We start from the raw sequence: 18243 nt of genomic DNA, 5'->3' as shown, positions 1-18243 counted from the left end.
CAGTTTCCAAAGCAAATGAATCATTTTTTTCTTTATATCATTTTGCTATTTCCACTATCTTCTGTTAATTGGCTATGTCAAGTCCCCTCTGACCTATTTACTTATAAGCCATAGGACGCATCATCTTTTAATACTGGACTGATTTCATTTGGCCACATTATGTAGAAAACTAAGCTACTTATCTCCTGTTTCTATGGCAACATGCTACTTACCTATCTAGTTAAACAGAAGTGTTATTATTCCATACATGTAACTTACATTTTCTGGCTTCTAAACACTTCTAGGAGGAATCTCTCCTTCCCCAAATATCCTCTTCTTATTTCCCTTCTACTTTGCTTCCCATTTCCTAAACAAGAACTGTATACATGTCTGTCTTAGTTTTCAAAAGACAATATTATATTTCTACTTATCCATTTCTATTCCTTATGATACACATGCACATATGTGGTTGTTAGTGTGGGGGTGTGAGGCTGTAGGCTACTTTTCTACACCTGTGCATTACAGGTTCATTCTTTTAAAGATACTTCAAGTTTTCTTCATTTTTCACGTACATACCTGATATATAATTCTTCACATCTCCGACCGTCTTATGTACCCAGAAACAAGGTTCTAAGAAGTAAGCAAGGCACTAGTTGTAGAAGTAGATTTCTGAACACATTGATAACTTTGTTTAATCTCTAGAGATACCTTTACACCAAAGAAAGAAGAAGAAGGAAAATCTGAACTCAAAGGAAAGCTATCTTTGCTCATTGAAAGCCTTTTCCATAGTCATCCAAATGGAACATGTATTTCTAATCATTTCAGAAATTGGTCCAAATGATCATTTGTGGTTTTCAAGCAGTCCTTGGAGCTTAGTCTTATTCATGTCTGATTTATTTCTGGGCAAATTTAGTAATCAAAGCCTTGAAATTTTGTTCTAACCATGCCTTAGAAACAATCTTTCCTAGAGTCTCAAAATCTTCCCAAATAATACTTAGACTATCTACAGATCTATTGTGACTGTCTATTGGGTTATGATGAAAGTGTACTGTTCTTTCTCCAGATAGCTTTCTGCAGCTCGCTGACCTGGCAGCTGTTGGGATCCAGAGATGGCATGAACATGAGTGAAGATTCTTTCCCTTCTTGGATGTCAGATATATAGAGCTGCTCTTCTGTTATGCTTCTACCTGGATTCCTCTGATTTAACTGAATTTCCTTCATCAACAGATAGGTTGTGATCTCCCTGTACAGTTGTTCACTCTTCTCCTCCTCCTCTTGTTCTTTATTTTATATTTAGTCATATATTTTCCTAAACATGAGTAGATTGCTAGAATAGTAACATAGACTCTCTTGGGAATTCTACACAAATGATTCAAGTAGAAAGACAACCATCCAATTAGGAAAAACACCTCAGATGAATAATTAGAGAAACCCCAATCCTCCAAAACTCCAATCCTGTCCAAATGAAATATCTAGGGACCTCAAGGCAACAGAATAACATTAGTATTGCTTGTTTGTTTTTATTTCTCTTTCTCTGGCACTTACAGTTGAATTAATTATTAAAAAAATTTTTTTTTGCCAGTCCTGGGGCTAGAACTCAGGGCCTGAGCACTGTTCCTGGTTTCTTTTTGCTCAAGGCTAGCACTCCACCACTTGAGCCACAGTGCCACTTTCTGCTTTTTCTATATATGTGGTGCTGAGGAATCGAACCCAGGGCTTCATGTATACGAGGTGAGCACTTTACCACTAGGCCATATTCCCAGCCCGAATTGATTTTTTTAATGAATGGAAATACAGAAGACTCAGGGATGTTGGTAACAGAAAAGGAGCAGAAACCCATAGAACAATGACAACGGGGAGTTAGGCTTGCATTCTGCGTGCTCCTGAGTCACTCAGCTTAACTTGAAGAACATAACTGGTCTTTTGAATGATGTACCTACTTGTTTAATTTTGAAATTTAGGAATAATACTTTAGCTAATAGTATTGATCTTCACCCATTTTAAACGTTTTCTCCTAATTTGCTACTATTTAACTTCTTTGAGCAAAGAGGTCAGAAACTTTCAAGGGAGACAAATGATATGCAGGAAATTTCTCCCCAAACATAAAGTGAATTAATAATTACATGCCACTCTCATCAAAATGCTTTCTATACCACTCTCAACCTTTACTTAATTGACTTATAAGCATTATATTATTCTGAGTGAGTCAAATTGTGTACATTAATTACTGGGAAGAAAAAGTGGTTAAATATAATTCTTTTGCTTATCTTTATGAGTACACAGAATGTATAGGTTTATTTTTTCAAGATTCTCATTTATTCTTTCTTTCTTTTTTTTCTTATTTATTGTCAAAGTGATGTACAGAGAGGTTACAGTTTCATATGTTAGGCCTTGGGTACATTTCTTGTACTGTTTGTTACCTTCTCCCTCATTCCTCCCTCCCCCTCCCCCTTTGCCTCTCCCCACATGAGTTGTTCAGTTGGTTTACACCACATGGTTTTGCAAGTATTGCTTTTGGAGCCGTTTGTCTTTTTTGACTCCAAGACTCTTGAAGATAATTTTGCTTTCAAGTTGAAAGGTATCCTATTCTCCACTTAAATTTACATGTCTCTGTGATATGGAATTATATGGAAACATATTCCAAAGTTCCTAGCCATTTCCTAGTTGTGGTGTTAGGAGATCACCATACAGAAAAATGGTACTCCATCACTTTTTTAAATAAAAAGAAAAAAATGGAAGACATGGAAGGTAATATTCTGACAATATCAATATTTTAAATAAAATGATGAAAATAGCATGAAATTATTTTCAGTAAAGTTTGCTACTTTGGGGCTGAGGATATGGCCTAGTGGCTAGAGTGCTTGCCTCCTATACATGAAGCCCTGGGTTTGATTACCCAGCACCACATATACAGAAAGTGGCCAGAAGTGGCGCTGTGGCTCAAGTGGCAGAGTGCTAGCCTTGAGCAAAAAGAAGCCAGGGACAGGGCTCAGGCCCTGAGTCCAAGCCTCAGGACTGGCAAAAAAAAAAAAAAAAAGTTTGCTACTTTGAATATCTTCGTAGTTTGAGAGGAAAATGGAAAATGTCAAGTCTTGTCTCTGAAAACATTTACAAGAGCTCTGTCCAAATCATGACTAATGATTCTGCTGAAACGCTTGAAATGTCTCATTTTTCACCACAAAGTATTGAAAGGTTGATTTTTTTCAAACAAAGGTTGATAGTTTTATGTTACTTTCAACATCTCCTTCTTAAACTTCTGTAATGGTTCCTGTGATCTCCACCCTATTAACTTTTCAACTAATTGGGGTGATTTTGTGTAAGAAGATTTTTTTTTTTGTCACATATCATTATTTGTTCTTGTAGAGCTGACAGTGAAGACTGTGCTCTTGAGGACTTGCATGAGAATTGGATTGGAGGCCATTTTGTCAAAGGACTTGTCCACAGGTTGCTGTAAGACTTGTGGGAGGGTGAGTTTAAAAATGATAGATGAATGAAAAGATCTGGAAAAATCTTAACCAGAAAATTTTTGACCAGAAAATAGTATGCTGAAAATTATAGACAAGGAGAGTGTTATATTTTACAAGAATCACTTAAAAAGAAATGAAGGGGCTGGGAATATGGCCTAGTGGTAAAGTGCTTGCTTTGTATACATAAAGCCCTGGGTTTGATTCCCCAGTACCACATATATAGAAAAAGCCAGAAGTGGCGCTGTGGCTCAAGTGGTAGAGTGCTAGCCTTGAGCAAAAAGAAGCCAGGGGCAGTGCTCAGGCCCTGAGTCCAAGCCCCAGGACTGGCAAAAAAAAAAAAAGAAAGAAAGAAAGAAAACAAAAAACAGAAGTGAAGTAATTGGCATTGGGACAACAGGGAAAATGCTTTGTTTTGTGGACACTTCAGGAACCAGTGTGAGCTCTTCCATTGCAGGACCAAGGCTGAAAAAGTATAAATTTATTTAAAAGATGTTCTCTTAAGAAGAGTGTGCCACTGAGTCAGCCCACTACCATAGGTCTAGTTCCACTGAGGAATATTCATTCATGGTTGCACCTCTAGACAGTCAAAGACTATGGGAATGTCTGTCTAAGGAGGTGCAGCTACTACTTGAGTTGGCAGCACTGTAATACATGTAGCATGTATTAACATGGCCCATGTGATTGATGGTGGTTTTAAAAGCAAGCTGAATGCATGGAAGCTACTGCCCAGATTTCAAAGCAAAGCCTAGAATCTCAAGCAATGTGTATGAGGACTCAAATCCCTGGGAGCAGCCCTTGAGTGGGTAAGGTGTGAAGCTGTGAATGTGAATCCAAAACTACAATGGATACCCCAGGAAGGGGGGAAGAAGCCAGGAATGTGGAACCAAAGTTCCATGTCTGCAGAGGAAAGCCGTAAGCAATGAGCAGAGCCAGCCCAACAGAGAGAAGATCATGAGGGCTACAATTAGAAAGGCTGCTAGAGGGCTGGGGATATGGCCTAGTGGCAAGAGTGCCTGCTTCATATACATGAGGCCCTGGGTTCGATTCCCCAGCACTACATATATGGAAAACTGCCAGAAGTGGTGCTGTGGCTCAAGTGGCAGAGTGCTAGCCTTGAACAAAAAGAAGCCAGGGACAGTGCTCAGGCCCTGAGTCCAAGGCCCAGGACTGGCCAAAAAAAAAAAAAAAGAAAAGAAAGAAAGGCTGCTAGAGAGGGATTTCCCAAGCCTTTTGTAACTCCATCCTGCCATCATGTGCCCCAGATGGTAGACAATGGATCTATCAGATTTATTGTCTGTCATGGCAGGTTTCAGGCTTGCTTGGGTCTCATCCCTCCTTTCTATACCCTCGTTCTTCTCTAGTGGGGTGGGAAGATGAACTTTATCCCACCATTGTGTTTTGGGAATACTCAGATTTTTTTTCTCATTTTACAAGGATTTGTTGCTAAGAGTTTTCCTTCAGTCTCAGAAGAGACTTTGAGCTTGGATTTTGGAGAGTAACACTGGAACTGTTGGGATGCTGGGGAAGGAATTAAGAGGTTTCAGTTGTATGCAGCATAGCTATTTACCACGTTATGTAGAATCATGACTTTGTCATTTATCTGGGGACTAACCAGGAAATGTATTTGATTGTCAGACTGAAAAAAGGGTGAACTTGTGGTGGTTGATTTTTATTACTAACTTGATTAGATTGAATGATATCGAGAACATTAGTAACATATCTCTGGGAATACCTGTGAGAGAATTTTTAGAGACAAGAGGGAGAGACTTATCCTGAATGTAGGCAACAGTTTGTTGCTCTTACAGGCTTAGGGTCCAGATGACTGAAACCTAAAAACAAAAGGAAGAAGCTGGGTAACAAAGCCACACTTGCTCTCTGTGCCAGGCCAGGCTTTCCTAAGGTAAACAGCTATAACCTTCTATACCTTCTCCGATATGAAGCTCTCCTTCACCACAGGTGCACAGAATGAGGCCAAGTGATCAGGGATTAAAAACTGGGAACTGCACACCAAAATAAATCCCTCCTCCTTAAATTGTTCCTTCTGAAGTACTTCTGTCAGATATTTGTCATAGTGTTGGAAAACGAGACTAAAACAGTTCCTATACTTTTAACTTTTTTAACTTGCCTCAAAATACTTTTTTAAAAATAGAAATATGTTGAGGCAGGTACAAGTGGCTCACACCTGTAATCCTAGCCACAGAAGAGGTTACTGAGATTTAAGGATTGTGATTCAGAGTCAACTAAGGCAGGAAAGTCTGTGAGATTCTATTTCTCATTAAGGACAGAGGGGGAAGGGGAGGGAAGAAGGGAGAGAGAGAGAAAAAAAGAGAGAGAGAAGCAGGCAGGCAGGCAGGCAGGCAGACAGACAGACAGACAGACAGAGAGTGAGGCAGAGTCACACACAGAGAAAAACTCAACAACAAAAGAAACAAAGATGGAAGTGGAGCTGTGGCTTAAGTGGTAGAGCACCAGCCTTGAGGGGAAAAGCTAAGGGATAATGCCTAGACCTTAAGTTCAAGCCCCAGTAAAGGCATGCACACATACACACACACACACACACACACACACGTGTGTTCATGCACACACGCGCACGCACACACATGAAATTAGTTGATGGCATATACAACTTTGTGTTATGAGTTATTTCTTTTAGCACTTTAAACAGCTTTTCCAGTGTCTTCTGGATTTTATTATTTCTACTTGAAATTCAACTCGGTGCTCCTTTTAAAATTATATATGCTACCTGATGTGGTGGTTTCTGCCTATAGCCTCAGCTATTTGGGAGGCAGAACTAGGAGGATCACAATTTAAGGCCAACCTACGCAACATTAGTGAGACTTATCTCAAAGAAGAATCTGGGAGTGGTGATTCACATTTGTGGTCTCAGTTATACAGGAAGCATGCATTGGAAGATAGAGGTCCAAGGCCGGTTTTGCAAAAGGTATATTATTTGAAACACAAATAATGAAAAAAGGGTTGGGGGGGTGGTTGTGAAACTTAACTGGTCGAGTACTTGACTATGAAGCAAGAAGTCTTAAGTTCAAACCACAGTATTGCCATAAAAATTTAAGATAGATTTCACATTGTAATCACTCAGTGATTTCACAATTGTATCTTTGATGATTTTTATTAACTTTTACACATAAAATGCTTCTTCCATCCTTTCTGAATATTTTAAGGCTGCTTGAATTTGTGGTTTATGTCCAGTTTATATTATCTTATGGTCTTTCTAAAATGCTTGTATAATGAATTGTCTAGCATTCTCAAAGACAAATTACCTATGATTGGTATTCTAATAAATACTGCGAAATTGAAGCACCAAGAAAGAACATGAATATTTTGTCCATCTGTCTCAGAGAACCAAAGGCACACATTGCCCCATTCTCCCCACCTTTGGAGTATTTTTTTGAGAATTAATAAACATATTGAGGATCATCGTGTATTAATTATTTATTCTTATATGTAATAATACCACCTCCATATCTTTTAATTAGATAGATCTTCAAGCTGGTAATTCTTACAGAAGAAGGAGTATCCTGTTTGAATTATACAGAATTGTGAATGTCTACCTTAACATCTTCCAGTAACAAAAGAACAGGATTTTGCTCTTCTCCTCTCTTCCCCATTCCCCCCTTCCTGTCCTTTTTTTCTTTGTACCTTTGTCTCCTCCTGTCCCTTTTCTCCTGTCTCCTTTGGTCTCCTTTCTCTTCTGCTGTTCTGTCTGCCTGTCTCTCTCAACTGTTTGGATACAATATTTGCAACTAGTTTATTGTACAGGTCCTACAGTTGTGCATTGCAGCAAATGTTGAATTACATGATCTCTCTGTGGAAAGGTCCACGCTCTATTCCAACTCAGCTTGCTGAAAACTTAGGAATGCTGGCATATTGGTTTTGATTTATGATTGCCCATAGGAAAAAAATACTGATTTCCTGAAGAGGTCACCATGAGGCTATGGAGCTCAACTCTTGATCAACTATAATATGAGGACAAAGCTTGGTATGGTTTTGTTTCTTGTTGATTTTTGCAATTATCAGATTCAGTTTAGGTTAGAAACAGTTTAAAATGCTAGGCAGGAATTAAATTTATAGTCATATCAAAGATCTCCTATTCCCACCTTTGTTTATTATTATTCATTTCATCCTCATGCTTTTCTCATAAGATTAGAGGTCTAATACTTATGTTGAAGATGAATGGAGTCAAAGTCTATAGTCTATAAGCAATCAGGAATGTGTCTTTTGATCTGTTGGTTGTGGGATCCTAATGTAGAACTTCTGAAGCTAGGATATCCTAACTTTACTTAGCATGTTCTCCACTAAATGAAAACTAGAAAGGAAACATCTAGGCCAGCTGATTTCTAGGCCAGCACTATTCTAGAGCTCTATTGATTATTGCTCTCTTCCCTTCAAAATGTGTTTCCCAAATAGGAAATTTTATTCAACAGTATTTTTTTCCTGCTTTTCTTATACTGCTCATTTTCTTAGAAATGGCTATTGGCTTTGGGGTTATTTTTGTTGTTGGTTTGATTTTTCCTTAGAAATATAAGGATTTGAAAACAGAGCCTTTCATTTTTCTAGGCTGGTCTACTACTACTTGAACTATATACATCCAGTCCTTTTTATGTTAGTTTTTTTTTTAATATAATCTTACTTGTTTTCCCCCAGGCTGGATAGAACTGTGATCCTCCTTATATAACTCCCACATTGCTGGGATAACATATGTGTGACACTGTACCCAGTCTTTTCTTGGTTGAGGTGGGATCTTGACAACTTTTTGCCTGGTTTGGCCTTGATTCTTGATCCTCCTCATTTTTGTCTCCTAAGTAGCTAGAATTACAGACAGGCGCCACCATGCCTGACTTACTTGTATTTTATAGAAACAGCTGTAATTGGGGCTGGGAATATAGCCTAGTGGCAAGAGTGCTTGCCTCCTACACATGAAGCTCTCGGTTGGATTCCCCAGCACCACATATATGGAAAACAGCCAGAAAGGGCGCTGTGGCTCAGGTGGCAGAGTGCTGGCCTTGAGCAGGAAGAGGCCAGGGACAGTGCTCAGGCCCTGAGTCCAAGGCCCAGGACTGGCCAAAAAAAATAAAAAAGAAAAAAGAAACAGCTGTAATGGTTTTACATAAATTACAGTAGAAAATTAAATTAAGGCAATGGACATGATAGTAGAAATGGAAAGGTCAGGAAAAAGTTTAGACTTATGTACTTAGAAAATTAAATGAATCATAAATTTTGAAAGTAATTAACATACAGAAGACTTGTAACTACAAATCGATAAATGAAGCTGTATAGCCCTGGAAGGCAAACAATAACTAAAGTTTATATCAGTGTGTACTAAATGGTATTGCCTATTCTATATCATAAAGACTATTTTATGTTGTTATTTTTTACTGTAACTGGCAATATTAAGAATCTTACTAAGTATGCTTGCTTATTATCATAATGAAGGGTTAACTGTAGGCATAATGCAATTAAATTTTATTTTGGATTTTCCTTTGATAGCTACTTCTGGGCATACTTAATCAGATAATCTTTGATCCATAATTAAATAAAAATACTTTCCATGACCTGTTGCCTGAATGATATATATAAGACCTCAGAGCACAAGGCTACTCCTAAAGAACAAGCTCTGCTGTTATAACCCCCAAAATGGTGAGTGATGTTTCTTTACTGTCTTTCAGAGGAAGGAAAATATAGTCACTTAAGCACAAAGTATGGTTTCTAATGATACACATAGCAGGTTTCCTAATGATAACATGGAGGGTATTATTAGATTTTTCATTTTCCCTCCTTTTTGCCAATCATGAGACTTATATGCAGATAACAGATTTTTCTCAATGTAAAAAAATCATGATGACAGAAATCTCAATGTGATGATAAAGGGTTAGTTATAGAGAAATATCCTGCTATAACCTGTGAGAGAAATATGTTAACAATGAGAGGGAACCTCTGGCTCAGAATTAACCTCTGGCTGTGCTCAACACTGTTCTGACACTGAAGAGTCTTTTAATCGCATTTTTCATGTCCTTGTTTCTCAGACTGTAAATGATGGGGTTGAAAAATGGGGCACATACGCTAAACATCACTGCAATGGCTGTATCTAAAACTGGGGGATAGGTGGCATTGAAGCGCAGATACATGAGGCACACACTGCCAAAGAATATCAGGAAGACTGTGAGATGACCAGCACATGTAGAAAAAGCCTTCTGCCTCCCCTCAGCAGAGGGAATTCTCAGGATCACAGAGACAATCTTCATGTAGGACAGAGCAATGATGAGAAATGTAATGATAATAACCACAGCGTGGGTCACGTCCTCAATCAGAATCATGGAAGTGTCCGTGCAGGCTAAGTTGAGCACAGGAACCAAGTCACAGAATATCTGATGGATCTGGTTGGACCCACAGAAGGGCAGCGTGGAAATAATCACGATCTCAGGAAGCAGGACGAGGAAGCCCACCAGGCAAGAGCCGGCAGAGAGCTGAGCACATAGCTTGGGGGTCATGATCATTTGATAGCGAAGGGGGTTGCAGATGGCAAGGTATCTGTCAATAGCCATGATGGTCAGCAAAAGCCCCTCTGTGTTCCCCAGTGAATGGAAGAAATACATCTGCAAGAGACAGCCGGTGATGGAGATGGACTTCTTCTCATTGACAAGGTTGGACAGCATCTTGGGAATGGTGGCTGTCGTGTACCAGATCTCCAGAAAGGAAAAGAGACTGATAAAATGATACATGGGGGTGTGGAGATGTGTATCCAGCCTGACGGCAAAGAAGATCAATAGATTCCCAATGACGATGAAAATATAGATGAAGAGCAGAGGGAAGAAGTAGAGGAGACTCACGTCTTGCTGCTGCGGGAACCCAGTGAAGATAAACTCAGTCACTGCTGTCAGGCTGCCATTTTCCATGTCCCCAGGACAACTAGCTGTGGATGAAGAGGAGGACTCCCTCCCTCCAGCTCATGGCAGGTGGAGGAGAAAATAAATCATATGCACACTTAAACAACTTGAAATAACAGGGGAAAGCTTGGAGGTTCCCCCACCCCCCAAATGTTGTACATATTTATTATCCTTTGGTAGTTTTCTTCCTGCCTTACTCCTCAGAAGTCTAACTGTACAATTAGAGATTTCCGGATGTTTTCGGGGTACAAAAATTACATTATTTTAGCTTAATCGCCAGTTACCTGCTGCTGTACACGCTGTTTTATCTATAATGAGAAGTATAATAATAAACAATAATAGTTATAAACAATTGTACTATGTAAGAATTATAGTATGATAATAGAATTTATAACTAAAAGCATAAATACAGAAATGGAAGAATAAATGTTCTGTTTGTCCACTGCCCAATTGGACTTTCTTGCATATTCTCTTTGCATACATGGGTTCAAGGGAATCAGCAAATAAACAGAGTTGGCATTAAAATCCTGGATCAGCCTATCAACTATCTAGATGTCTTTTGGAGAATTACTTAATTTCTCAGTCTCAGTTTCTCGCGGGAGAGGATTTAACAAAGCATTAAGGGAGTGGAACTGTGTTTGTTTCTGCTTTTTTTTTTTTTTGCCAGTCCTGGGGCTTGAAGTCAGGGCCTGGGCACTGTACCTGAGCTTCTTTTGCTCAAGGCTAGCACTCTACCACTTGAGCCACAGCACCACTTCTAGCCTTTTCTGTTTATGTGGTGCTGAGCAATCGAACCCAGGGCTTCATGCATGCCAGACAGGCACTCTACTGCTAAGCCACATTCCCAGCCCCAGCGCTGGTGGTTGTTTTTTTGTTTGTTTGTTTTTTTTTTAGTTCTGTGTGTGCAGCCATGGCTGACTTGGGACTTGAGGTAGGCCAAGCTCTTGTTGGAGTTCAGAAGAGCCTCTTGCGTAGGCCTCTCTAGTGATGACATTAGAGGTATGTACCACCACACCCAGCAGATTGAATAGGTCTTAGAGGAAACTCCTCAGAGGAACTGTAAAATCAAGGCACCCTATCTCTCTCATTCTCCCCTCATACTTTGTTCTGTCTGCTCTCCCCTAACATTCCACTGATAGTTCTTTGAAGCTGTTCTTCTCAGTCCTGATACTGGACACGGTTCATTACTCCTCCTGAAGGCTTTTCCTATGTTGCCACATCTCTGTTCTCAAATGGTGTGGTATCCTGATGGCTTTCTGAAGGAGATATGCCTTTGGCTTTGACTTTTGTTTTACTTATTTTTATTTATACACCAATGCCTACTCTTCCTCATATTGACTTATGTCCTTCTCTTAAACTCTACCTAAAAAGCCTATCATACATTGCTACCTCTCATATTTCTACATTCTATATATTAGTGATGTCATTCACTTACAAAATTTTCAACTAGTAACTGATTTAAACTTTTTTTGTTGTTGTTGGTCATGGAGCTTGAAGTCAGGATCTCAGGGCTGTCCCTGAGCTTTTTGTCTCAAGGCTAGTGCTCTACTACTTTGAATCACAGCTCTACTTCATCTGAATGGTTTTTCTATAATTTGTTTTTCCCCTAGAGGTTCAAAAACCATGTACTTGACTCTCCCAGCATTCCTGACTGTATATTCTCCTGCAATCTCACTGTTTACAGAGCTTTTGGTGTGCTACTTCGGCTGACTTTAGTTTAGCATAGCTCTCCTCCTCTGCCTTCTCTCCTTACACAAAAGCAAGGTAAAGTACTGGATAGAAGTCTGGATGTCAAGAAAAACTGCCAGCTTTCGCTTCCTCTCTGCTACCTCCATGCTCTGTGGCTTATCAAATTACTCAGCCTTAAATCGTCTATAAGTGGAGAAATCATTAATATGAGCTCATGAAGTTTGTGAGAATGAGTGAACACTACATAATAATAGTAGTGCTGAGACTTAATATTATATAGCCTAGAATTTTTATTTCACTGCTTTGGACACTATCCTAAGTACTAGCATATATTTCTCATGAAATGCACATGATGCTCTAATGAGATAAAATTACCATCATCATTTTATAGTTGAGCACATTTAGAGAGACTGGTTAAGGAATTTGTTTGGTAATCCTTAGCCAAAAAAGTACCAAGTTAGAATTTAAATCTGCACTATCCTTCTAGAGGAACATGTCTGCCTTCAGACACTCAACTGGCTCTAACCATATGTATGGATATGGATTAAGTGCTTAAAATAATGTTAGGAACATAATAACACTAAAAAATTTGGTACTATCATGCTTGAGTTGCTATATGGCTACTATTTATCACACTCTATTCTCAGCTTACTTGTTTTACCTTTTGTGGATTCAGACCTCCTCTTTTAAGGGAATAGATGTCTTTTATTTCTCACAGTCTCATGGAAGAAATGCTTAGAACTGGGTAGAGGTATAAATAAATGTAGAAGGCTCGCACATATCCATGACTGTTAGAAACAGATTTCACAGCACTTCATTTTCTTAACCAAGTATACACTAAATGACCTGTCAGAAGATGGGCTCATAAATGTACTATCTTGTTTCATATATGTTCACAAATTATCTTTGCAAATGATAAGAATAATAATAGAAGCATTAGTTATCTACACTCACCTCTGCTAAAGAGACTCCTCAGTGTGTGGGACTCTGTATTCTTGATTTCCCTTCAGCCCCTCCAAAAGAGGATTTATAGTCACCCCACAGGCAACCTGCGCAACAGCAGGAAGGGGAAGTAGGCTCTACGGGGGATTCTTCTCCTACACTCTGATAGGGATGTTCATCTCTCCTGAGGCTAATTAATTCATTCTCCTCTCATTGGAATTCTAGATCAACACCCAGTAACCCAGCACACAGGAGTAAAAGCAGAAAGGTCATGATTTTAGGACTGTCCGGGCGGCATAATGAGGCCCAATCTCAACAAAACTAAACAAACATAAAATAACATCACAAAAAAAGATTTTCTGGCCAAAGTTTAATATATCCAATTTTTCTCATTGTGTTCATCCTCCTAAATACTGTAAATTTCTTTCTTTATTTTCAGTATTGTCCCTGTGGTTCCTGATCTGACAAGCTTATTTAAAGAAGTCCTGCTCATCTAACATGAACATACAGATACAGAAAGACTTTATTAGTGTATATTGATTATGCAAAGGAGTTTCATTGTGGTATTACTGTAGATGTATATGGAATAGACTTTGACCACATTCTTTCCTCAAATACTACTATATATCTCTGTTCTTCACCCTCTTTTTGACAATTATAGTTGGTTGTATTATACTATTTTCATCTATGCACAAGTAATGTAATTTTATTGTTTTTCATTTTCCCCTACATCACCCTCACTTTCATTGCTTCACCTTTTGTGGGCCATTCCTTGTTTATTTTTATATAAACTCTTTAGATTTATGTCCTTTTTAACCTTTAGGTTGAGATTCCATATATGACATAAAAGCAGTGTTTGCCTTTCTGAGTCTGACCTATTTCACTTAATATGTTGATATCCAGTGACTAGTTGGCAAAGACATTCTCCTAGTCTATGGGTTGTATTTCAGTACTGTTAATTATTTCTGTACATTTTCCTGTGCAGGGACTCTTTAATTTAGTGTAATCTCATTTGTTTCTTGAACTCTTGGGTCCTATTCAGAAACTGCCTATATTTACAAGTTATTTACCTATGCTTTACTTAAAGATGTTAAAATTATAATAATAAAAAATAATACAGAGATTGTACATGTTTGTCACATTTCTGATTATAAAATTAATGTTTTCATTTTTCCCCATGTGTGCTATAGGTTATCACACATACCTATTATTATGTTGAGAAAGGATCCTTATTTTTTATTTTTATTTTTCTTATTTATTGTCAAAGTGATGTACAGAGAGGTCACAGTTTCATACATTAGGCCTTGGGTACATTTCTTGTACTGTTTGTTACCTCCTCCCTCATCCCCCCTCCCGCCTCCCTCTTTCCCTCTCCCTTTGATTTTTAAGTTTATTCTGGATTTCTATCATGACAGGATGGTGCTTTTTCAAGGCTTTTCTGTATATAGTGAGATGAATTCTACTCATGTGCTGTGTTCTCAGAATAAGGCATTAGCTGGGACTACTATGTGTTTTGGCAACATTTTCTATATCCTGAGTTCCTAAGTAGATGATAGCTTTGCCAAACTTTGCCTACTTCTCCCACATCTCATGCAAAACTCCATCCAGTTAGTTTCTAGGTTCTTCTCTCTTTTTTCCTCTGGCAACATCTGGTAGATAAGTACTTCCTTCATTAGTCTCATTAGCATTCCTACTAAAGAAGTTTCAGCTTTGGGGATCAACTGAGGCACACCTTTTTCTGCCCAAGACAAATAATGTTTTGCCTTCTGTATTGCCTTGTTTCTATTTTGTTTGTCTGATTTCCTATTGCAGCTAATTTTTAAACATATGTCATTGGTATCTGGTGGACTCCACAGTAATCAGATGTAAATGATACTTAGACACTATGGCCAAACAGAACCCTTATTACATTATTTCCTGTTCTTAAAAAGGGTGTGATGCATGATACTGAGGCATTAAAAAATGCCATCCTGGATGTCTTTAGGCAATCTAATACATATCTTACTCTTTATTGTTATACTCTTAACAATTTTCACTATTTAAGGTATCTTGCAATTTATATGGTCTTGAATTTATGGAGGAAATTTAGATAGGTAAGTATCTATACCACTGTTACATACAGGTGTATACATTTGAAGTTTAGAGGTTATTTTTTGTAACACTGCACAGAATACTTCTCAAAGGTTATAACAATGAAAGAAAGCGTAATGTGGCTCAAACAAGGGATCTATCTATCTAATCTATCCATCTATCTATCTCTCCTGAATGTATTTATGACTACTTTTACTCAAATAGTTTAATTCATTTAGGTTTCATGAATTTAGGCAAATAGTCAAAATAAAATGAATTCTATTTGGCCTCAGAGAAAGAATAGTAGAAACCCCATTATAAATTATAATCACGTGCACATATTATTAGTTGTGTGATTTTGTTTTCAATATATTACTATTAAAACAATATTTAAATAATCAATAACAATGGTGATGATTCTTGTTAAACAATAGCAGCTAAGATTTATATGTAACTTGTTTTATATTATTCACAGAACTTATGATTTAAATAACTTATCCACAGAAATTATTAGAATGACCTATTCTGTGTTATTTTCTAGGCCCAGAAAAGAGTAGCCTATGTAATATTTATATTTACATATACATTTCATGCTAAACTTATTTTAAATTATCCAACTTTTTAGACTATAGAAAGATACAGAAAATTTGATTGATAACTCATACAAGATCACAAAGCTATCATATGGGAACACTGTGATCTATATCTAATCTTTTCTAAATACATTTTAGTTTGGGGAACTACTATATTTTATAATCTGTATAATGTTTATGTAACACCCAATACATAATAACTTTTCTGAAAAGCTAATAAAATACAATTTCACAGAAATATATTTTACAGATGGAACCATCCTATTCTTCCTACATTTTGTACATATGTATAAGACTAGACAGGTAGTACATATTTCCTTTAAAACATGCATAAGCAGAATAAATACACTCATGAAAACAAGAACTGGGATAAAGAGTCAAAATATCACTGTAAAATGAATGGGTTATCTGAAAATATGTTATAGAATGCTAGAGAAGCATCCACAATGAGAGGTATTCATGAGATGGCATTAGCTTGATGATGTGTTATGTATTTTGAGGGGAGAAAAGTTTCTTAATTGCAGTTTTCATGTCCTTATTTCTCAAACTATAGATGATGGGGTTGAAAAAGGGAGCAAGAACGGCAAACATTAGTGCAATGGCTGTGTCCAAAATTGGTGGAAAAGAGGCCGAGAAACGCAGGTACATGAGACTCACACTGCCATAGAACATCAGAAAGACACCAAGATGGGCTGCACAAGTTGAAAAAGCCTTCTGACGGCCTTCAACAGAAGGAATCCTCAAGATCACAGTGATGATTCTGATATAAGAGATGGAAATAATCAAGACAGAGAAGATGATGGCTACAGCATGGATCACGTCTTCAACCAGAATCATGGATGTGTCTGTACAGGCCAAGCGCAGTACAGGTTCCAAGTCACAGAAGATCTGCTGGATTTGATTGGGGCCACAGAAGGGCAATGTAGAAATCCATGCAATCTCTGGGAGCAACACAAGAAAGCCAAAGATGCAAGAACCTGCAGAGAGCTGAGCACACAAATGTGGTGTCATGATGGTTGGGTACCTGAGAGGGTTACAGATAGCTACATACCTATCAATAGCCATGGTGGTCAGCAAAATCCCCTCTGAATTTCCTAGGGAGTGGAAGAAGTACATCTGCAAGAGGCAGCCAATCACAGAGATGGTCCTTTGCTTACTGATGAGGTTGGAGAGCATCTTGGGAATTGTGGCCGTGGTGTACCAGATCTCCAGAAATGAGAAAATGCTGATGAAATTATACATGGGATTGTGGAGACGAGTATCCATCCTGATTGCAAAAAACACAATGAGATTCCCAACAACAACGAAAATGTAAATGAAGAACAAAGGAATGAAGAATACGCTGCCATTTTCAAGTCTGGGGAATCCGGAGAAGAGAAACTCTGTCACTGCTCTAGTGTGATTACTTCTCATCATTGTCTCAGCAGTGTTGACCATTATGGGTGGAGAGATAATGCGCTTCTTAGCTAAAAGGTAAAAGCATCAGATGTATTGGTTTGTATGAGAATCAGATAAAAAACAGTCTTTACATAATACTCATCCTAAAACCAGTAGAGACCCATCAATGAAAGAGAACTAGAGACTTATCTCTTTGATTAACATTGATGCTAAAATTCTCAGTAAGTTGCATCAATAAGTTTTCTCAATAACATTCCTCAATATATTGAGGAATAAAGGCTGTATATGACAAACCTACAGCCAGCATTATAATTAATGGTGAAAATCTAAAACTATTTCCTCTAAAATCAGGAATGAGACAAGGTTGTTCACTTTCTCTACTCCTCTTTCAAATAGTATTGGAATTCTTAGCAAGAGCAATAAGGCAAGAGAAACACATACAAGGGATTCAAATAGGCAAAGAAGAAACTATACCTCTTTATAGATGACATGACCATGTGTTTAAAGAACCCTATAGATTCCTCAACTAAGTTTCTTGAGCTGATCTGAAACTTTGGCAAAGTAGCAGGGTATAAAATCAACCCATAAAAATCAGTAGCAGCAGTTGGCATACAAATGCCAACAAAGAAAAGATTATGACTAAAATCAGGAAAGCAAGTCCATTTGTAATAGCCTCAAAAAACACATAGGAATTAAACAAAGAAGTGAAGAACCTCTATTGTGAAACCTAAAAATCTGAGGAAAGAAATTGAAGCAGATTTAAAGAAATAGAAAAACATCCATGCTTTTGGATTGGAAAAATTAACATGAAAATGACAATACTGCCCAAAGCTAACTACAAATTCAATGCACTATCCATCAAAATCCCAACAACATTTTTCAAAGAGATAGAGAAAACAATCCAAAAAGTCATATGGAACAATAAATGACTCCAAATAGCAAAAAATAATCCTTAGTAAGAGGCAGTATTAGAGGAAAATCAATATCAGACTTCAAACTGTATCACAAAGCCATAGTAATAAACAGATCTAGATACTGCACAAGAATAGGCCTGAGGATGAGTGGAATACAGTAGAAGACCTAGAAATGAACCCACAGAACTATAGCAACCTAATATTTGATAAAGTTGCTAAAAACACAGGTTGGAAGAAAGACAGTCTCCTCAACAAACAGTGTTGGCAGAATTGGCTATATATGTACAGA

The 18243-nt window shown here is 37.8% G+C and overlaps 2 protein-coding genes across 2 annotated transcripts; both read right to left on the bottom strand.

Moving 5' to 3' along the window:
• Positions 1–9409: 9409 nt before the first annotated feature.
• On the bottom strand, positions 9410–10357 carry LOC125359668 (olfactory receptor 6K3-like). Its single transcript, XM_048357509.1, has one exon. The coding sequence runs from the start codon at positions 10355–10357 to the stop codon at positions 9410–9412; it is 948 nt and encodes a 315-aa protein (XP_048213466.1).
• Positions 10358–16112: 5755 nt separating this feature from the next.
• Positions 16113–17058, bottom strand: LOC125359596 (olfactory receptor 6K3-like). The gene has a single exon (XM_048357396.1). The coding sequence runs from the start codon at positions 17056–17058 to the stop codon at positions 16129–16131; it is 930 nt and encodes a 309-aa protein (XP_048213353.1). The 3' UTR covers positions 16113–16128.
• Positions 17059–18243: the final 1185 nt, after the last annotated feature.

This window comes from Perognathus longimembris, chromosome 11 (genome assembly GCF_023159225.1).
Source record: "Perognathus longimembris pacificus isolate PPM17 chromosome 11, ASM2315922v1, whole genome shotgun sequence".
Taxonomy (NCBI): Eukaryota; Metazoa; Chordata; class Mammalia; order Rodentia; family Heteromyidae; genus Perognathus; species Perognathus longimembris.
Note: the sequence above shows the minus strand (reverse complement) of the source record. Positions and strands in the feature narration are given on the sequence as shown.